The 23,134-nt window shown below is 45.2% G+C and overlaps 1 protein-coding gene across 1 annotated transcript; it reads right to left on the bottom strand.

The window, feature by feature from the left end:
- Positions 1-7,499: 7,499 nt before the first annotated feature.
- On the bottom strand, positions 7,500-8,740 carry LOC133229892 (vomeronasal type-1 receptor 4-like). Its single transcript, XM_061386649.1, has one exon. The coding sequence runs from the start codon at positions 8,420-8,422 to the stop codon at positions 7,514-7,516; it is 909 nt and encodes a 302-aa protein (XP_061242633.1). The 5' UTR covers positions 8,423-8,740; the 3' UTR covers positions 7,500-7,513.
- Between the last annotated feature and the right edge of the window lie 14,394 nt (positions 8,741-23,134).

The raw sequence follows: 23,134 nt of genomic DNA, 5'->3' as shown, positions 1-23,134 counted from the left end.
GGCTGCCCCCAAAGGGGTGGACCCTCTAATAACCCACCCCAACAGTGAAGGGTACTCAGCCTACTGGAGTCCCACAGGACCATGTTATGTAGAATTGAAGTTTTCATGGTCACACATAGACCTACAGAGAAGGAAGGGAAAAAGATAGTCCATGCAGGTAGAAACCCAAAGAAGTAGGGATAACTATAGTCATCTCAGACAAAAATAGACTAAAGGGCAAAAACTGTAAAAACAGACAAAGGAAGTCATTATATAATGATGAAAGTATCCATTCATTAATAAAATAGAACAACTGTAAATATTTGTAAGCCCAACATTGGAGGACCTCAATATACTAAGGACTTGTTCACATAAATCAAGGGGAAAAATATACAACACACAGTAATAATATGGACATTAATTTCCTAGTCTCAGCAATAGATTAATCATATAGAGAATCAATAAGGAATCATTGAACTCAAACTATACATGAGACCACATGAACTTAACAGACTCACCATCCATCAGCAACAGAAAATATATTAAGTGTATATGGTCCATTCTCCATTTGTCTTAACATATTTAAGACCGAAATCATTTCAAGCATCTTTTTCAACCACAATGATATGAAACTACAAATTATTAAAGAAAATGGGATAATTCAATAATAAGTGAAAGTGAAAGTGAAGTCGCTCAGTCGTGTCCGACTCTTAGCGACCCCATGGACTACAGCCCACCAGGCCCTCTGTCCATGGGATTTTCCAGGCAAGAGTACTGGCGTGGGGTGCCATTGCCTTCTCTGTTAACAGCGGCTAGGCATATTATATTTACTTGGAGCTGGTATACTTGTGTGAAGATTAAACTACATGGATGAAATGAAAAATCAAAAATAAAACATCTTCAGAAAATGACAATGGAAATACAAGATAACAAAACCTAAGGGAAGCAGATTAAGAGCTAAGTTGATAGTGATAAATGTCTATATGAAAAAGGAAGAAAGGTCTCAAACAAAATAGCTTTACACCTCAAGGAACTACAAAAGAAGAACGAATTAAGCCCAAAGGAAAGAAATAGTGAGGTTCACAGCAGAAATACAGATGTAATTCAGAGAAGTTGTGTTTGGTTCCAAACCATAGCAATAAATTCAATGTCATAATATAGTGGGTCACACAATTTTTTGGCTTCCCAGTGCATATGAATATTACATTTATACCATGTTGTAGTCTTTTAAGATTGCAATAGTCATCATCATGCTGGTGCACAAGACAAGCCTCATATATAAGTTCTCACTCACCTCAGAGCATCTAAACAATAAAGCAAACATTATCATATCTAAAGCAAGAAACATAATCATAGTGGGGACTGCAATACTCACACTCTCATCAGACAGAAAACCAACATGGAAATGTTGGAGTTAGCTACACATTAGCACAGTTGAACTTTATGGACATAACCAGATCAATCTATCCAAGAGCAGAAAAATATACATTCTTCTCAAGACCACAGAGAACATTCACCAGATCACATCACATATTAGGACTCAAGCAGGTCTTTTTTTAAAAAGTCTTTATTGAATTTGTTATAATATCGCTTTCTTTTTAATGTCTTGATTTTGGCCCTGAGACATGTAGAATGTTAGACCTCTGACCAGGGATCAAACTCCTACACCCTCTTTTGGAAAGTGAGGTCCTGATCACTGGAATGCCGGGGAAGTCCCCCAAACAAGTCTTAACAGATTTAACACCGAAATCACATGAAGTGTCTTTTTCCACGGTAATTATATGCAATAAGGCACCAATAACAGCATGAAAGCTGGAAAAATCACAGATACATGGAGATGAACAACCACTCCAGAACAAACTGTGGTCAAAGAAAATCCAAATGGAAATAAAAATGGAAATAAAATACCTTGAGATGCAAGTGGAGTGGGAACACAGCAAACCGAAGGTTACAGGAGTCAGCACAGGCTTTGTTCTAAGAGGAATGGTTTAACAACAAATGAGATTAAGAAAAAAAAGGTTCTAATAAACATAACTTTATACCAGAAAGAACAAAAACAAACCAAAAAATCACATTAAAAAACAAACAAACAAACAAAAAAACCCCAAACCAAACAAAACCAAACCACCCACCCAAAACTAAGGCAAAGGTTAGCAGATATATAAGGGAAAAACAGTGGTAATGGATGAAATAAGGACCAGAAAAGACGTAGAAACTACCAAGGAAACCATGAGTTGGTTTTTGAAAGATGAACATTCCCCTTGTCACTGAGCACCTGAAGCAACGTGAGGAGGAAACAGTGACTTCGGGCACCTAAGGCGTTTCTAACCCCACGGCCGCCCTCGCTCCTTTTCCCACTAGAGCCATGGCATTACTTCCGCTCAAAGCAGGAAACGCGTCCTGGCCCCCCTCCCAGCTCCTAGTCGCCCCTCTTCCCGCCACTTCAATGGTCTCGTCCTTTAGGCTCAGCCTCCTGGCTCCACCTGCTCCTGGCTCCTGTGAGCCCCTCCGTAGTCACAACTGACTCACTCTCTTCACCTCAAGATGAGATTCATACCTTTTTGTTCGTTTCCTCCTCTCTGCTCTCTCTTCCTGGTAAATCGAGAGCTCTTGGAAACAAGAAATACTATCCTGGCAGATGCAGAGGCCGCCGACGAGCACCGTGGCTCCCGGCCCTCTGGGCCTTTGGCGGCGGCTCCTGGTGCTGGAGCTGCTGTGCGCCGCAGCCGGGACCAGGCACCACCTCTGCTCTCGCGACAGCTCCCAAGGCAGGACTTGGACAGTTACCTCAGTTCTTGCGACAGCTCCCGGCCCCGGACCTGGATGCTTGTCCCTCCTCTTGCGTTAGCTTCCTGAACGCAGGCCTGGACACGTGTAGCCGTGGTCTCACGATTGCTTCCGAGGTGTGGGCCTGGACACGTGCCCCGACCATTGCGTGGAGAGCTACCTCTTGGCACGTGGAGCTGGACAGTGCTTGAACTGCGCGTCCTTCCCTGTGTGAGCACACACGACTTCTACTTGCTCTGTATCCCCGTCCAGCCTCCTTCAGGCTGCGGTGGCCCATCCTGGGGTGCCCTGAGCCTGGCCCTCGTGATGGAGCTGCTCCATGAATCCCATTGAATTTTCTTTATTGGCAAAAGCTCGAACATGAGTCTCATGCACAGTGAATCCTCATAGGATCCTCCCTGAAACCCCACTCATTTCTCCCTACATCACAGTGACTCCTAAGTACATGCAGTTCCCCTCATCCTCTTGCATCTCTCCTCCCACACACATGGCCCATGATCTCCTTTCTATGGGGCTGAGTATTTATTGCGGTGAGTGATGTGGTCATAGCTACTGTTTGCCATTTTGTGGGACACGCAGAGGTCAACCCCATAGAGGAGGTGCCTCCCTGACACCATCGTGACCCAGAATTGCAGAAGGACACACCTGCCCCCACACAATCCATGACACCCAACCCCACACAGTCACACATGGGGCACCACCACAGCCAGAACCAAAAATTGAATCCGCAAAAGATGCCCTTGTGCTGTGAGAGGAACACATATCCCAGTGCTTGCCGACCCACAGGTGTGGGGGGACCAGTGTGAGCAGGTCACTCTCCATGTAACAGGACAAGCTGGAAGTAACCTTTCTTAGAAGAAAACAGACAACCCATAAAAGCCTTATTTCCAGCAACTTTTCTGATGACACAGCTGTGCTTGCACAAAAAAACAATTTAAAGGCAGTTCTGTCTCTCCTTTGGTTCCGAGCACTTTCTGCTACAATAGCTTCCTCATTTTGTCTTGGTTTTCGTTTCTTTTCTTTTTTTTTTTACTTATGTGCATAAAACTGCTTACAATACAGTGGAAGCAACAGGAGTTAATTCTGTTGTGTTGACAGAGGAGTGTGTAACTCATCACAGTGAGCCCTGAAGTCAGAGCTGGTGTGTAGCCCAGTGCTGAGGGAGAGCCGAGAGTGAGCTGCTTAGAGGCATCGTCATGAGCTGTGGGCAACAAGACTAGAGGACCCTGGAATAAGGTCCCGGGTGGAGATGATCTGAGAAAGGCGGCAGGGGGACTCCTTCCCCTGCAAGCATAGACCTGTGAGGTCTGCTACAATGAGCAGTCTTTGTTAACAACAGAGAGGAGCTCAGTGACTGGATCATCCAAGGCTTGGCAACATTCCAGAGAGACCAAATCCCTCCTCTCATCTTTAGAGACTCCAGGGCACAGGGATCTGCGGTGGACCACCTGGCCCTGCTCCCAGCCTAAGACACTTCTGGGCTCACAGCCACCCTCCACCCAGCAGAGCATGGATGTGGGTGCTCAAGTGAGGCTGTGTTGCCCCTGTCCCGCCCAGAGTGAGTTAAGTCTTAAGTCCCTCTCCTGCTGAAGGCAACGTCTCTCCCAGTCTTTGCCCTGAGATTGAACAGAAGGAAGCACTCACCTGGCTGGTCTTTGCTTCAGAGCTCTGTGCAGGGACGTGTCACTCAGGATGAGTGCCGAGCACCTGAGGCCATGGTTATAGGGACGGTGTTTCTAGCCTTGGTCTCTCCACAGAGATTCCATTATCATGTCACCTGCTGTGTGGGTGACACTGACTGCATGGGGAGTCTGGGGCATTTCCAGTGAGGAGCAAATGATATCCCCAGTGTAAATCATCTTCTTTCTTGGGTGATTAAGGACACCTCTTGAGAATCAATGAAAAGATCCGAATGGGCAGTCAAATAGCTGGCCGAAAACTATACACCAGCACCCTACTACACAGTAGGTCATAATTAGTTACCTATTTTATATATAGTAGTGTGAAAATGAAGCAGATTTGAAATTACCTCTAATCATTTAAAAAAATAAAAACAGTTCATAGGCATTTAATTCCTTAGTGTTTAAGAGGAGGTTGTTGCTAAGTATACCTTTATTATTGATCATGTTTTATTAGCTTTTTATATTCTCTAATAGGAAAAACAGTAAAATTATGATATTTTTAGATAAACGCTGAAACAATTCACTCATAGTAAAACTAGCTCCTTAATATTAGTTAAAGGAAATTTTTCAAACAGAAGGCAAGTTATACCAAAGAAAGAAACACAAAAAAGAACTACAAGCTTTGGAAAACGCAATCATATTGATACATGTATAAACTATACTTTCTATTCATTTCTTATTTTATATAAGACACAACTAGTTCATGACAGCTACAATCATAGCATTAATTGTCAGTAATTACATATATATATATATACAGGACTGATGGATCCATATGTGATGTCCAAAATATCACTGAAAAATAGTTATACCTTAGCACATTGATTTTTTAAATTGGAACTTAAAAATAACACAACAGAAAATGACCCAAAAAAACCCAGAAAATAAGACAAATAGAAACAATCTCAAGTTTGCAAAATGCAATCACGAACACTACGTATTCAAGTGACAAATGAAAAAGAAGACAGCTTCTAGTCTGTCCTTCAGATTATGTCATCCATCCTATCTATTAAATTTATTGAGGGTCCACCGTGTAAACAATCCAGTTTTAGAGAAGAAGCAAGACACTGAATAACATCGATTTTCTGTGTAACACTATAGCATACTGGAGAAATAGGAGTGAACTAAATTTACAAGGTAATACAGAAGAACACATTCTCTACTTTCCTGTGTGTTACCTTTATCTAAAAAATCAAATCTCCACCCACACAAGAGTAATATTTATGGAGACCAATGTTGGATTCTGTGCCAATGTGTGTCAGGTATTAGCCGCAACACACGGAGATAAAGTCTGTGGAAACTCTTGAAATGTTCTGGAAGAAAGGACGTTTCTTTCAGAGTGCTTCATTGGTTAAGGCAGAAATAGTTTCCTCAATAATGGTTTGTACATTTTTCGAGCTCATAATTTCATGGATTGACTTTCAAATCTCCTAAGTGAACCTTCTCAGTTCATTGGAAATTCTGTAAAAATTTGGTATTGAGTACAAACATTAAAAGCTATCAACATCTAGTTATAAAACAAGCAAGTCAAGGGGATATGGTGTACCACATGGTGAATATAGTCAATTATATTCATTGCATACTTGAAAAAAATAATCAAAGATCATGGCATCCAGTCCCATCAGATCAGCTCAGTTCAGTTGCTCAGTCATGTCTGATTCCTTGTGACCCCACGGACTACAGCTTTGCTAGGCTTCCTTGGCCATCACCTACACCCAGAGCTTGCTCAAACTCATGTTCATCGAGTTGGTGATGCCATCTAACCATCTCATCCTCTGTCGTCCCCTTCTCATCCTGCCTTCAATATTTCCCAGCATCAGGGTCTTCTCCAATGAGTCAGTTCTTCCCATCAGGTGGCCAAAGTATTGGAGCTTCAGCTTCAGCATCAGTCCTTCCAATGAATATTTAGGACTGGTTTGATCTCCTTGCAGTCCAAGGGACTCTCAAGAGTCTTCTCCAACACCACAGTTCAAAAGCATCAATTCTTCTGTGCCCAGTTCATCACTTCATGGCAAATAGAAGGGGAAAAAGTGGAAGCAGTGACAGTTTTTATTTTCTTGTGCTCAAAAATCACTGCATACAGTGACTGCAGCCATGAAATTAAAAGATGATTGCCCCTTGGAAGGAAAGCTATGACAAACCTAGATAGCATATTAAAAAGCAGAGACATCACTTTGCCAACAAAGGTCTGTGTAGTCAAAGCTATGTTTTTTCTAGTAGTCATAAAGGGATATGAGAGTTGGATCATAAAGAAGGCTGAGCACCAAAGAATTTATGCTTTCGAATTGTGGTGCTGGAGAAGACTCTTGAGAGTCTCTTGGACTGCAAGGAGATCAAACCAGGAAATCCTAAAGGAAGTCAACCCGGAATATTCATTGGAAGGACTGATGCTGAAGCTCCAGTATTTTGGCCACCTGATGTGAAGAGCTGACTCATCGGGAAAGAGCCTGATGCTGGAAAGAATGAGGGCAGGAGGAGAGGGGGCAACAGAGAATGAGATGGTAGGATGGCATCATCCACACAATGGACATGAATTCGAGCAAACTCTGGGAGAGAGTGAGGGACAGGGAAGCCTAGCATCCTGCAGTCTATGATGTCTCATAGATTCAGATACAACTGAGCGATTGAACAACAACAAGAGAGTCAATCTTCAAAGTTCTCATCACAGGGACTTACTGGTGGTTAAGACTATGAGCTTCCACTGAGGGGGAGCTGGTTCAATTGACGGTCCAGGAACTATTACCCCATATGCCACACAGCCAAATAATAACAAAAACTAACTAAATAAATAAACTTGGCAGTTTGTGTCACAAGAAAAAAATTTGTATCTTCTCTGAAGGTGAGGGGATGCAACTAGCTAGACTTTTTGTGATCATTTTGCAACATATACAAATGCACATTCATCATGTTGTATATCTGGAACTAATACAATGCTATGTGTTAGTAAAGATATAAGTTAGTTATATCTCAGTAAAAAATGGATACTGAGGACTTACAGAATAATTACGGTTACTATTGAAGGTGTCTACTAGATAGTTAGCACTTTATTCATACATTCTAATGACTCAAGAGCAGAACCTAGGCGTTCTAGGATCCCTCAGGAGCAGCAGGAAGGGGGAAATAGTGGGGAAACAAGAAACCAAGACATTAGAGACCTGGAGCAACCACAGACGAAAATCTAAAGAGGCACTGATATGGAAAACAAAACTGTAATTCAGCAGGTAGAAGACAACGAAGGTGACCATGAGCATCAGGATGGTGTGGGCGGCTCTGGTCTCTGGGGGGCATCTGTGGTGTCCAGTGGGGGTGTGGATATACTGCACCCTCTGGTGGTGTCTGTGCAGGAGAAGCACCATGGAGCCACTGGACCAGACCATGAGGCCAATAAACATGACATCAGAGATGAACCAAAAGTAGACAAAGCCTGTGGCAGCACCTGTAATTGAGCAGAACCACTTGCCTTGGGAATCAGTATTGTTGTATCTATCCCAAGGACCAGTGATTTTCACAGGAACGTAGATGTACATTAAGAGACTGAACATCCAGCAGGTGCAGCAGGAAGGACCAGTGACCTTGGGGGCCCTTCCTCTGAGCATCACCCACTCTGATCTCCTGGGGGTGAGAGTGAAGGACTGATAGGTGCTCAGGACACAGGTGGAGCACAGGGCGGTGCTGCGAGCCACCCTCTGTATGTAATACACAAACTTACACCCAAGACTGGAGAGAGGGTTTCTCAAAACAAAACCTGTCATTATATGGGGAATTCCAGAGGACAGAAGAAACAAAAGATTGGCTAGGGATATGTGGGCAAGAACTGTGGGTGTGGGTCTCCGGTTGTGGCCAAGCAAGATCGGAGAGATGTTGTGAAAGAAAAGGATGATATTGGCCATAGATCCAACTCCTATCTGTATAAGATACGTGGTTTTCAGGGCTGTCTGGCTTGTGGTTCTCAGGGCATCTTTGTGAAAAGACATGGAGAGGATGTCAGAGTGTCCTGGAGCAGAAAGTAGGCTGTGCTGGTGATGCCATCAGCAGTCTTCTTACATAATCACCGTTGGACAAAGATTCCCACATTTTATTTCTCCTGAAAAGGAAGACACTGTCATAGTCCAGAGAAATGACTTTACCTGGATAACATACTTCTGATACCAGTTAAATCATTCACCATTACTATTCTGAATTTTTTCTATTTACTTTTATTTTTTTTAAATTTTAAATTGGAGGTTAATTGCTTTAAAATATTGTGTTAGTTTCTGCTGTACAACAATGTGAATCAGATATGAATACACCTATATCTCCTTCCTCTAAAGCCTCCCTCCCATCCCCTCATCCCACCCCTCTAGGTCATCACAGGGCACTGAGCTGAGCTCCCTATGTTATACAACAGCTCTCTATTTACTTGTATAACCTGATCTTCTATCTTCATGTAAGATCTATAAACTTAGAAAACATGTCTGCCTTGTTCAGCAACATTGTTGGCTCAGTTCAACTATTTTCAATGCCAGTATTCACAGAAACAGAAAAAAAAAAATCCCCAAATCTGTATACAACCAAAAAATACCCCAAATAGTCAAAGCATCACGTGAAAGATGAACAAAACATCCAACTTCCTCATTTCAAACCATATGTCAAATTTATGGCAACATAAATTTGCATAAAATATGCATAAAATAGACAGACTGATGGGACAGAACAGAAAGCGCAGAAATTAACCCATACACTTCTGGTGAATTAATTTTTGACGAAGGCACTAAGGGTATGCAATGGACTAATGTTAGTCCCTTCAATAAGTGGTGTTTGAAAACTGGAAATCCACATCTAACGATGAAAAGAGAGAGAGTAAGCCTTACAGATTCTGGTCGAATAAAAAAATATAACTACATGTATAACAGATGTAAACTAGACTGTCCGTGATCAACTGGCAATGTAGAGAAATATTTAATTGTTATTTTGTACCCGTGAAACAGACATAATGTTGTATCAATTATATCCAAATTTAAAATTCCAAAAAAAAAAATCTGGACACTATCTTACACCACACACAAAAATGTTCTAAACTGGATTAAACTTGGATGTAAGATCTGGAACCATCAAACTCCTAGAGGAAAGAAGTAAGCTCCTTGAATTGATCTTGGCTGTAATGGTTTGGATTTGACAACAAAAGCACAGCAACAAAAGTAAAAGAGTGAGAGTTTATCATATAAGAGCCTCTGCAGGGCAAAGGAACTGTGAAATAGGAGACGATATTTGCAATCCACATATCCATGAATGAACGAATATCCAAAATGTAAAATAATATTGTGCAAAACCCCAAATAATCCAGTTTAAAATGGGGAAAGGACCTGAACAGGTTTTTTTTTCAAAGACTGCATACAAAGAGCCTAAAGGTACGTGGACAGGTGCTCAACATCTCTAGTCATCAGGTCAAAATTACAATGAGATAGCATCTCTCACCTGTTAGAGTGTCTAGTTTCCAAAAGAGAAGAGATAACACATTGGCAAGGATCTTGACAAAAAGGAACACTTCACACACTGTTGGTGGGAATATTAATGGGTACAGCCTCTGTGGAGAATGTTGTGGAAGTTCCTGAGAAGTTAAAACCAGAACTCCCATATGACCCAGCAATTGGGCTTCTAATATATATACAAGGAGATGAAATCAGATCTCGAAGTAATATCTGTAAAGATGAATATCTGTAAATGAACCCCTATGTTCATTGCTGTATTGTTACAACAGCCGAGACATGGAAACAGCCCAAGGGTCTGCTGATAGATAAACCGATGAGGAAGCTGTGGGATATTACACAGTGAAATATTACTCAGGTTAAAACGGTGGAAATCTTTCCTTTTGCAACAACGTGGGTAAAACTCGAGGACACTTTGGTATGTGAAATATTCATACACAAACACTGCCTTCTATCACTTATAGGTAGAGTTTGAAAAAAAATTCAATTTCATAGAAAGAGAGTCGAATGGTGGTTGCTTGGGAACTAGGGTTGGGGGAAAGGGGAGAAGAGGGTACAATCTCTCAGTTATAAGATGAACAAAGACTGAGGAGTAATGTAGAACCTGGTGACTACAGGCGATGACACCTACTATGTGAGGTGATGGATGCATCAATTCAGTCAACTGTGGACTCCTTCACAATGTGTACATATATTAAATCATGATGTACATTTCAGATACACTGCAATTTCAATAATCAGTTATGGTCCATGACCTCCTTCCCATCAGATCAGATCAGTCGCTCACTCGTGTCCGACTCTTTGCAACCCCATGAATCGCAGCACGCCAGGCCTCCCTGTCCATCACCAACTCCCAGAGTTCACTGAGACTCACGTGCATTGAGTCGGTGATGCCATCCAGCTATCTCATCCTCTGTCGTCCCCTTCTCCTCTTGCCCCCAATCCCTCCCAGCATCAGAGTCTTTTCCAATGAGTCAACTCTTCGCATGAGGTACTGGAGTTTCAGCTTTAGCATCATTCCTTCCAAAGAATACCCAGGGCTGATCTCCTGCAGAATGGACTGGTTGGATCTCCTTCCCATAGGGCTGAGTATTTATTGGGGTCAGTGATGTGGTCAGATCTCCTACCTGGACATTTCCTGGATACAGAGACCAACCCCACAGGGGAGGTGCCTTCTTGACACCAGCAACCACGACTCAGGTTGCAGGACATACCTGACCCCACATGACCCATGACCCCCCAGCCCCACACAGTCACATACGGGGCACCCCCACAGCCAGAGTCAGAAATGAACCCAGAGCAGGTCTCTTGTGCTGAGTCAGGAACACACATCCCAGAACCTGCAGCCCCCCAGGAGCCTCTCTGCACCCACAGGTGTTGGGGGGTGGAGGGAAGTCCAGTGCGGGCAGGTCAGTTTCCATGAGTTTTGACAAGGTAGGAATTCTGTTCACAAACGCCCACCCACTTAATATGAGCACTTCCAAAGGCTCCATCTTCTGACACCAGTATCTTTAAGGTTTAGGTTTTCAACATATGAATATCTGCAGATACACACATCAGATGATAGCTGTATTTCCAAATATAATGTTGAATTACCATAGGGGAAACTGCTTTACTTCCTAATTCTAATCTTTTCAAAAAACTTTACTTTGCAACCTTTATACTCATTTGGCAAACTGGAGGTTAACTGGATTCTATCTCAGTGCAAAAATTTTTTTCTCTTTCCCCTGCTCCTCATGTTAAAGAGGCTGAGCGCATTTTGTCGTTTGATTAGAGAGAGAAAAACATGAGCAACATTGATATACATAATACAGAACACAGAGAGACTCGAGACAGGATACTACGGCAGAAATTACTGAGCCAACTGCATCCCGTGAAGGAAAATGTGAAGGTTGTTACAGGGCGGCCTTTCTCTCTGTATTTCTGTTTGTGTGTGTATGTGTCTGTCACTGGATCTTATTTCAGGACTTTCAGGTTCTAACCCAAACTCTGCACATCATTATTCCACCTTATTCACACTCAACCCTAATCTATTAGGTCTGAGGAGGTCTCTAGACCATTTTTTATGTGGTTGAGACGTCCAGGGCTCTGGTCATACAGGACTTGGAACAGATTCCACAGTGACCCCTCCCTCTTCCCCTCATTGTCAGGGACCCCAGGACACAGGATTTGCAGTGAACTCACAGCTCTGGTCCCCCTCAGACACACACCCCAGCACATTCCCCACTTCCACCTGCCAGCCAGGGCATGGACGGGGCAGCTCAGGACAAGGCAGGGGAGCACCTGTCCTGCCCAAGGCACTGACAACACAGCTCTGAGCTCCTCTCCTGCTGAGAGCCGGCTCTCCTGTTTCCTGCCCTGAGACTGAACACAAGGGAGCACTCACCTGCCTGCACTTGGCGCCACACTTTGTGCAGGGAAGTGTCAGTCAGGATGGGCCCCAGTTATAGGGACAGGGTCCCTGGGCCTGCTGTCCCCACAGAGGAGCCATTATCATGTCATCTGGAGCGGAGGTGACACTGTCTGCATGGAGAGTCTGGGGCATCTCCAGTGGGGGGCAGATCTTACCCCCAGTGCTCATCACCCTCACCCACGCCTGGGGACTACTGACAACTCCTGGCAATTACTGAGAAGGTCCCCGTGAGCGGCTGAGCAGAGGGCAGGGAGAGTTTTCTGAGTTCCCTGTGGGAGAGCCCAAGTTTACAGTGAAAGTCATAGCTGGGGGAGGGACACTCAGAGCACCGGGGCTCCCTTCACTGTGTCTCCCGTTGGGCATTTTCCTTCATGGTCTCACTTTTCCAAACTGTTCCAAAGTGTGTTCACACAGATCATCAGCATGGGACCTGGAGGCTGGGCTTTCTCCTGAGTTGAAGTTCCACAGCCCTTTCTATTTATGGCCCCAGGTCTGTTTAATCTGGAAAACGCCCCCTTTGAAACCAGAGTTTCCCTCCTCAGAATCCTCAGGTCTCCCTCACGTCCACGTGACTCTGCCAGGACTTTGTCCTTGGTTCCAAGTCACCCACGGAGCCCCCTCCTTAAGTCTCTCATTGAACCTCCAGCATGTCACCACATTCTGGGCCATTAGTACTGGAAAAAAGCATTCCTGGACATATAGAAAGGGATTTAAAAAAGCATTGATAGGAAATATAGAGAGATTAACATTAGAATGCATGAAATTGATCATTGAAATGATCAATTGAACCTTTAGATCATGAAATTTTTACACCTTGTTTTATGTCCCTGGATATGTTCCAATGTCTCCTATTTTATAGTCTATGGGAACTTGACTAGAATTTGTATCCTGCTGTTGTGTGAAAATTGTATAAATCTTACTTACGTTGAATTGGTTTATAGTGCTTTTCAGGTCTACTATATCTTTGTACCTGTCTGTATGTTCATTCTATTAATTTTTGACAGTTTGATATTGAAACTCCAACTAAAACTCACAGTTTATCTACTTAAAAATGATCATAATATATAGTAGAACCATATGTAACTTTGTTCTGTATTTTCCAAATCCCCTATAAATGTGTTATCATACTTTCATAGTTCAAATATAAAAAGGAAAGAGAGAAAAAGAGAAATGATCAACTGATAATTGTGAATATTCTCTGGGAAATGAATCTGATGTCTCCATCCTGAGAGATCACAGAGCAGAAAGGACATATGTGTGTGTGCTCAGTCCCTGAGTCGTGTCTCACTCTTTGCAACTCCATGGACTGTAGCCTGCCAGGCTCCTCTGTCCTTGGGATTTTTCAGACAAGAATACTGGAGTGGGTTGCCTTCCTCCAGGGGATCTTCCTGACCCAGGGATTGAACCTGTGTCATTTATATCTCCTGCATTGCCAGGTTTTGTTTTTTTTTTTACCACTAGCGCCAAAAGGACATGTAAACCTCCCCACAGTGGGCTCCTCCTGCAGCGCATTGATGCTCTCTGGGCAGTGAACAAGTCCACATTTTATAGGCATGGGCTTGTCAAGAGAAGCCAGGCAAGTCAGACAGCTACTGCTTCTGTGAAGTGTACAACCTTGTCCCTGTCTGGGGAAAATGTGTATGAGAATGTTTATAACGTGTTGAAAATGATTCATTGTGAGGTTCTGTCCCCATGAATCCCAACCCATAGAGATACTGTGGACCTAGGTCACTACCATCACTAGTACTAAGTCGCAAAGACACCAACAGAAATATTAACACTCCTGGTTCTGGTATTTCAACCCAGGCCTCCCCCTGTACGGTCTGAGCCACCAGGGAAGCCCAAGAATACTGGAGTGGGTAGCCTATCCCTTCTCCAGGGCATCTTCCTGACCCAGGAATCAAACTGGGGTTCCCTGCATTGCAGGCGGATTCTTTACCAGCTGAGCTACCAGGGAAGCCTGATTTAACATAGAGGGGATTTAACATCTTGATCTTTGTCAAGATCTTTCCAGAACTGATTATAGCTTGAGCGGACAAAGTTTAAGATGTGAAAATAATTGACATAGTTTCTTTTTTACTTTCTTTAATGTGGCTACAGTAATTATATTGCTACAGCCATGAAACTTGTTCCATTGCTTTTGAAAACATGTTTGCTTATTTATCTTCGGTTGCCTCGGGTCTTCGCTCTCTTTAGCTGTGGCGCCCAAGATCAGTAGTTGCGGTGCCCTGGCTTAGTCTCCCTGAGGCATGTGGGATCTTTGTTTCTCGACCAGGGATGGGACCTGCGTCTCCTGCACTGCAAAGTGGATCCTTAACCACTGGACCACCAGGGAAGTCCCCAGAGTTTCAGTCTTGCAAAACAAAACGTTCTAGGCGTGGATCATAGCGATGATTACAATATGAATGCTCTCTAATTCCACTGAATGGTATACTTAAAATGTATCTTAAAATTTCCTTGGCGTGTGTACTTTACTACAATTTAAAATGTTTTAAAAGATGGAATAAAAATTAAAAATGTCTGTGGGGAGGGAAAAGTGTCTGTAGGATAATATCAAGTATTATCAACATCAATGACATACATGTCATTGGAGTCACAGATGGTGTCAAGACAGGAAAATGGCCAGAAATTAACTGGAGAACTAACAACTGAAGACGTCCAAATTTTGGTAAAAAATAGTAGAAACTCAACCAACTTTTCTAAGTATAAAAGCAAAGAAGGGCTTCCCTGGTGGTCCAGTGGTTAAGAATCCACCTGGCAATGCAAGGAACACAGGTTCGATCCCTGGTCCTGGAAGATCTTCCATGCAGAGCAACTAAGCCCGTTCCCTACAATTACTGACACCCATGTGCCCTAGAGCCCATGCTCCCCAACAAGAGAGGCCACCACGGCGGGAAGTCCGCACACCACAGCTAGAGAGGCAGCGAAGACTCAGCACGGCCCAAACTAACTAACTAAATACTGCTGCTGCTGCTGCTGCTGCTGCTGCTAAGTCACTTCAGTCATGTCCCACTCTGTGTGACCCCATAGACAGCAGCCCACCAGGCTCCCCGTCCCTGGGATTCTCCAGGAAAGAACACTGGAGTGGGTTGCCATTTCCTTCTCCAGTGCATGAAAGTGAAAAGTGAAAGTGAAGTCGCTCAGTCATGTCTGACCCTCAGCGACCCCATGGACTGCAGCCTAGAAAGCCAAAGAGAAGCATCTGTGGACATTACCATAGTCAAATTAATAAAGGGTGTTGGTAAAAGAAAATCTTAAAAGTTGCAATAGAAAAAAAAACATATTCATAAATTTTGGTTTTGGGCAAACCCCCCCACGCCCGCCCCACTCCCCAGCCCTGCCCCCAGATTTGACATTCTGGGCAGGAAAGCTTTTTGTTGCAGTTGGCTTTCCTGCACCTTTTATGTTATTTTGCATATTTTCTGGGCTCCACCCTCTTATTTTCTCTATTCTCTTGTTAACATCCATAGAGTCTCTCTTTGTAGCCCCATGGACTGTAGCCCACCAGGCTTCTCCGTCCATGGGATTCTCCAGGCAAGAATACTGGAGTGGGTTGTCCTTTTCTTCTTCAAGCGATCTTCCTGACCCAGAGATTGAATCCGTGTGTCTTGTGTTGGCAGGGGAGTTCTTTACCACTGAGCCGCTGGGAATCCCTGATGATGCCATTCTGAGTGGTTCCTCACTGTAGTTTTGATTTGCATTTCTCTGATAATGAGCAATGTTGAGCATTTTTGCATGTGTTTGTATGTCTGTCTGTATGTCTTCTTTGGAGAAATGTCTGTTTTAGGTCTCCTGCCCATATTTTTTATTTTCTTTCTTTCTTCTTCTTCTTTTTTTTTTTTCCTATTAATTAGCGCAGAGCCAGGAGGGCTGACTCAGGGCTGGGCCAGGAGAAGCGCAGATTTCTGGACCCTGGTCCCCAGCTGGCTCTAGCCATCCTTATTTATGGACAGCCACTTGATTTGGGGGTCTTCCTGGTGGCTCAGATGGTAAAGAATCTGAATGCAATGTGGGAGACCTGGGTTTGATCCCTGAGTTGGGAAGATCTCCCTGAGAAGGGAACGGGCAACCCACTTCACTATTATGGCCTGGAGAATCCCATGGATAGAGGAGCCAGTCAGGCTACAGTCCACGGGGTTGCAAAGAGTCAGACATGACTGAGCGACTTTTTCACTTTCACTTTTCACCTGACTTGAGGTCTCTGGTTCTCTTATGGAGGTTTCCATTTCCCAGTGGGTGAGTTCTTCGACTCAGGGCTGATGCTCCATCACTGGCTCCCCCTGGTTTCCAGGTCTCTTGTTGCCAGGCAACCTCCTTCCCATCCATCCAGGTGACTCTCCATAGGCAAGACCCTTGAGACCCTTCAGAGGTGGGGGGCGGGGCTGCCTTGGCTGGGTCGAGGTCAGTGAGGCCCAGCTCCCCCGGACCTGACAACCTTCTGTCCAGTCAGCAGAATTCTCCCTGCTTCTACTTCCTGGGCCCCTTGCCCGTGGGAGAGGCTGGTGTGTGTCACCTGGCCTGTATGCCCTCCACCCCAAACTTGGTCCTTGCTCTTCTTGTCCCAGATTTGTCACCATGGGTGAACAGACCCGGAGGACAGCTAAACCTCAGATACTACTCCTGAAGAGGACCAGGCCAGGATCAGAGAGGGCACTGCCAGGGTCCAGTCCCTGCCCACCAAGGAGCCCTCTCTGGCCAACCTATGTGCCCAGGTGGACCTGTGTCTTGGCTGCTCCGTCTGCATTGGAGTCTCAATGACAGCACCCACATGCCACACAGGGTGAAACACGGCTGCCCCAGCGAGATCCTGCTGGCCCTCTTCAGGGGCGCCGCCCAGGGCAAGGTCTGGCCAGGGTGGACCGCCTGCCCACCTTCCCGAGGGACAGGCGCTACAACGTCTGCAGCTCTATGGTCTGGGCTGGGCTGCCAGTGCCACCACAAAGACTGACCCTCTGTTGGAGCCTTGAGGAGCAGCTGGTCTGGAGGGGAGGGCTGGGAAGGGAGGGGGGAGGGCTGGGAGGTGAGGGAGAGGGCTGGAAGGTGAGGGGGGAGGGCTGCTTGGCAGGGGGGAGGGCTGCTGGGGTGGGCTGAGGCCTCCACCGACTCCATCCCCTCTACCTTGCAGGTGCCGGCTCCTCCTGCCCACCCGTAGGCTCTGGACCCACTTGCTGGACTCTGAGGCAGGGGGGAGCCTGCAGAGACGGGAGGGCATGTTTCCTGAAGACCCCGCGGGTGCCCAGGATGACCAGGGAGTGCCTTCTCCTGCCCTTTTCTGCCGCTGCCTCGGCTGGCCCCTCAGCAGAATGCCATTTGCCTTCAGGGGTCACTGCCGGCCACCCCCCAGCTCCACTGCTCCTGCCTGGCTGAGCGGGGCGGGGGCGGGGGGCGCCGCTCAGTAACCACTGTCTTGAGTCTTCTCTTGTCTGGGGCGTGGAGCAGGCCAGGCCTGCAGGCCTGGGAAAGAGGAGGAAGGGTCTGCAGATCCCTGCGCTGCCCGCTGAGCCGCTGTGTGGGGGACATTCGGTGACAAGGGGAGGGGGCAGCTCCGGGGTGGGGGTGGTCCTGAACTGGTGGTCCCTGGGAAGCTTTGGGGTCCAGAAGGGCACCCTGGTGGGATGGCTGTTTGGGGCATAAGCCAATCGCCAGTCTTTCACTTTTCACTTTCATGCATTGGAGAAGGAAATGGCAACCCACTCCAGTGTTCTTGCCTGGAGAATCCCAGGGACAGGGGAGCCTCGTGGGCTGCCGTCTATGGGGTCGCACAGAGTCGGACACGACTGAAGTGACTTAGCAGCAGCAGCAGCAGCAGCAGTACTTTCACAGTGCTTTCCTAATACACACTAGATTAACTGGTCATGTGTTAAGCACACAGTTGCTTTTTTATAGCTAGGTTTTCATATTCAATAAGCTTATTAATACCTTGCTTGTTCTGTTTAGTTGACTACACAAAGTAGGGCTGTGCTGGTAAGGAAATAGACATTGAAGAGTCTTTTGGGATTATTTATTCAAGTCCCCCTCTTCATGCAGGTACTACTTTCGTGGCTCATAGTTTCATCAAGTTAGACAAGGCTATGGTCCATGTGATCAGTTTGATTAATTTTCTGTGATTGTAGTTTTCATTCTGTCTGCCCTCTGAAGGTAAGGAAGCCTATGGAAGCTTCCTGATGGGAGAGACTGACTGTGGGGGAAACTGAGTCTTATTCTGATGGGCCAGACCATGCTCAATAAATCTTTAATCCAACTTTCTGCTTACTCCTTGGAAGGAAAGTTATGACCAACCTAGATAGCATATTCAAGAGCAGAGACATTACTTTGCCAACAAAGGTCCGTCTAGTCAAGGCTATGGTTTTTCCAGTGGTCATGTATGGATGTGAGAGTTGGACTGTGAAGAAAGCTGAGCACCGAAGAATTGATGCTTTTGAACTATGGTGTTGGAGAAGACTCTTGAGAGTCCCTTGGACTGCAAGGAGATCCAACCAGTCCATTCTAAAAGAGATCAGTCCTGAGTGTTCATTGGAAGGACTGATGCTAAAGCTGGATGGCATCACCGACTCGATGGACATGAGTTTGAGTGAACTCCGGGAGTTGGTGATGGACAAGGAGGCCTGCTGTGCTGCGGTTCATGGGGTCGCAAAGAGTTGGACACGAATGATCGACCTCACTTTCACTTTCAATGAAGATAATGGTGACCTCTTTCAAAAGGTCCCATGCACACACAGCCACACAGAGTGCCCCCGACCTTGCAGTAGGCCACTGCTGACCCATGCCTCTGCCAGAGATTCCTGGACACTCACAGAAAAATCTGGGTCAGTCTCTTGTGGGGTTACTGCTCCTTTCTCTTGGATCCTGGTGTATACAAGGTTTTGTTTGTGCAACAGTATGTGAACCATGAACTTTCAGATGTTCAAGCTGGTTTTAGAAAAGGCAGAGGAACCAGAGATCAAATTGCCAACATCTCCTGGATCATTAAAACAGCAAGAGAGTTTCAGAAAAAGATCTACTTCTGCTTTATTGACTACTCCAGAGCCTTTGACTGTGTGGATCATAACAAACTGGAAAATTCTTCAAGAGATGGGAATACCAGACCACCTTACCTGCCTCCTGAGAAATCTGTATGCAGGTCAAGAAGCAACAGTTAGAACCAGACATGGAACAACAGACTGGTTCCAAATTGGGAAAAGAGTACATCAAGGATGTATATTGTCACCCTGCTTATTTAACTTATACACAGAGTACATAATGCAAAATGCTGGGCTGGAAGAAGCACAAGCTGGAATCAAGATTGCCAGGAAAAATATCAATAACCTCAGATATGCAGATGACACCACCTTTATGGCAGAAAGCAAAGAAGAACTAAAGAGCCTCTTGATGAAAGTGAAAGAGGAGAGTGAAAAAGTTGGCTTCAAACTCAACATTCAAAAAACTAAGATCATGGTATCCAGTCCCATCACTTCATGGCAAACAGATGGGGAAATAATGGAAACAGTGAGAGACGTTATTTTCTGGGCTCCAAAATCACTGCAGATGGTGACTGTTGCTGCTAAATCACTTCTGCTGCTGCTGCTGCTAAGTCGCTCCAGTCGTGTCCGACTCTGTGCAACCCCATAGACGGCAGCCCACCAGGCTCCCCCGTCCCTGGGATTCTCCAGGCAAGAACACTGGAGTGGGTTGCCATTTCCTCCTCCAATGCATGAAAGTGGAAAGTGAAAGTGAAGTCATTCAGTCTTGTCCAACTCTTAGCGACTCCATGGACTGCAGCTTACCAGGCTCCTCCGTCCATGGATTTTCCAGGCAAGAATACTGGAGTGGGGTGCCACTGCCTTCTCTGATGGTGACTGCAGCCATGAAATTAGATTCTTGTTCCTTGCAAGAAAACCTATGATCAACCTAGATGGCATATTCAAAAGAAGAGACATTACTTTGTCAACAAAGGTCCGTCTAGTCAAAGCTATGGTCTTTCCAGTAGTCATGTATGGATGTGAGAGTTGGACCATAAAGAAAGCTGAGCACTGAAGAATTAATGCTTTTGAACTGTGGTGTTGGAGAAGACTCTTGAGAGTCCCTTGGACTGCAAGGAAATCCAACCAATCTATCCTAAAGGAGATCAGTCCTGAGTGTTCATTGGAAGGGCTGATGCTGAAGCTGAAACTGCAATCCTTTGGCCACCTGATGCAAAGAGCTGACTCATTTGAAAAGACCCTGATTCTGGGAAAGATTGAGGGCAGGAGGAGAAGGGGGTGACAGAGGATAAATGGTTGGATGGCATCACCAACTCAATGGACACGAGTTTGAGCAAGCTCCAGGAACTGGTGATGGACAGGGAGGCCTGGCATGCTGCAGTCCATGGGGTCGTAAAGAGTTGGACACGACTGAGCGACTGAACTGAACTGAAGCCACACCTGCCCACAGATCCAGCCTCACTCTCTCTAAACTCCCAGTGGGATTGATGTTGCCTAGGAGGCTGCTCAGAAGAAGGGTTAAAATTAAGGCTAACCAAGTAGGGATGTTCTAAACTCTGGCCTCCACCTGCTGGCCTCACATATCTTTGAAAAGCGGGGAGGGTGTAAATGATACCACCTGCTTCAGAGGGCTGAAGACAATCAGATCTTGCCTTAAATGCTCTTACCTGGAGGGCTTTTGCATTATTAGCATCCAGTGAATGTTAAAGCTGGTGGAGACTCTTATGATTGTCCATGGTGGGTGATGGTGGTAAGAGTGATGAGTGATGCTGGGGCAAAGTCCCCACAGGTCTCAATGATGACCGTAATGGGGTATCCAGACACACCTCACCTTTGAAAAAGAAGGAAATTCTGCCATATGCAACAACATGGATGGGCCTGGAAGATGTGGTGCTCAAGGAAATAAACCAGCCACAGAAGGAAAAATACTGCATGATTCCACTGCTATGAAGTACCTAAAATAGTCAGACTCATAGAACCAGAATAGAACGGGTGTTTCCAAGGGCTGGGGCAGAGGGAGGAGGAAGTTGGGGGTAAACGTTCAGTGGGTATAAACTCTTGGTTATGCGAGATGAGTTCCAGTGTTCTGCTATTCAAAACATGCCTATAGTTAACCATACTGTGTCAGACACTTGAATATTTAAGAGTGGGACTTCCCTGGTGGTCTATTGGTTAAGACTCCACCTTCTGATGCAGAGGTTGTGGGTTCAATCCCTGGTCAGGGAACTAAGATCCCACATGCTGAGGGATGTGGCCAAAATTCAATAAGCAGTACATAAATTAAAAAAAAAACCACATTTAAGATTGTAGGTCTCACATGAAGCGTTCTTATCACAATAGAAAAAGACATTTGCTAATTCTAATTTCTGCCCTTTCCATCTAGAGCTAGTTTACTCGGGAATATTCGTAGATTTCCTAATATATGAATGCTTCATCTAGGTGCTGCTATGAAAGTTGAGAGGACACACGCCATAGGCTCCCTTGGGAAGCACACATCTGAGAAGTTAGACACTCAGAGGATGAGCGGAAGGTTCCTGACACCGGTCTCCACACTTTCCATCAACGGTAGTGAGAGAAGACTGTTCAGTTCAGCCCAGTGATGAGATGGTAGAAAGAGAGCTGTGAACAGCTTCATGGGAATGAATATCCAGGAGCCAGCAACTCCTGAAGCAAGATCATTCACACCTGAGGTGGAAAAACAAGCCCAGTTTGCCATCACCTTCGGAGATTCATCAATCAAGAGCCACGCCAGCCAATGGGAACAGAGAGATTTTGTGACCAATCAGGAGCAGGCACAGCCTTTACGTCTCAGTCTCTACAGCTGCTCCTTGATGGCCAGTCAGGAGGATCAGGGACCAGACTGGGTGAGGAGGTCTTATCGCTGATCTTTCTTTTCCTTCATTTTCCACTCTCAGAGCTTACTGTAGGTCGGGGGGTGCTTAAAGGACAAGAGAGAGGGGTACCAGAAATGGCCAGGTCTCCCCCGCTTTGTTTTGGCAAGGGTGTACTAAAGTGAAAAGCATTTAAATTCACAGAGAGGTTGTGTATCCAGCACTTTCCCTCTTTAAATCTCCATGTTTCTCAACTTTTTTTTGCTGGTATTTACCTGTTCCCCGCCACCCCCACCCCCGCCCCAGGTAGTTCCGATTTCTATTTTAACAACACATCTTTAGGCTGACCCTTGCCTACATGAAACAAACAATGCTAACAAAGCAACACAGACTTCCATTTGTATTCTTATTTCTATTTTTAATTTGAGGATAATTACTTTACAATGTTGTGTTGGCTTCTGCCATACAACAATCCTCTCTCCCATGGACTGCAGCACACTAGGCTTCCCTGTCCTTCACTATCTCCGGAGTTTGCTCTAATTCATGTCCACTGAGTTGGTGATGCCATCCAACCATCTCATTCTCTGTCGCCCCCTTTTCCTCCTGCCCTCGATCTTTCCCAACATCAAGGTCTTTTACAATGAGTTGGCTATTTGAGTCAGGTGGCCAAAGTATTGGAGCTTCAGCATCAGTCCTTCCAGTGAATATTCAGGATTGATTTCCTTTAGGACCGACGGGTTTGGTCTCCTTGCAGTCCAGGGAATTTGGTTTAGTATAAGCCACATTTTCAGTTGCTAGCACTGAATTCACATACGTGATTTTGGGATGTTGAGAAAGGATGGGGTACTCCCCCCCCCCCAATTGAAGCTGGGAAGATAGATTTTAAACAAGAAATGCATGATATGATATCCACATCTGTTGAGATTTAACTTCATCATGACACCCTTCTTCCCAGGTATCATATCACTTATTGCTTCTTTTTGAGAATTTCCCCCTCCCCCTACCGGCTGGAGAAGTC

The sequence above is a fragment of the Bos javanicus genome, chromosome 18 (genome assembly GCF_032452875.1).
Source record: "Bos javanicus breed banteng chromosome 18, ARS-OSU_banteng_1.0, whole genome shotgun sequence".
Taxonomy (NCBI): Eukaryota; Metazoa; Chordata; class Mammalia; order Artiodactyla; family Bovidae; genus Bos; species Bos javanicus.
Note: the sequence above shows the minus strand (reverse complement) of the source record. Positions and strands in the feature narration are given on the sequence as shown.

Coding starts and splice junctions, on each gene's coding strand:
- LOC133229892 (XM_061386649.1), bottom strand. CDS start 8,422: ATGTCTTTTCACAAAGATGCCCTGAGAACCACAAGCCAGACAGCCCTG.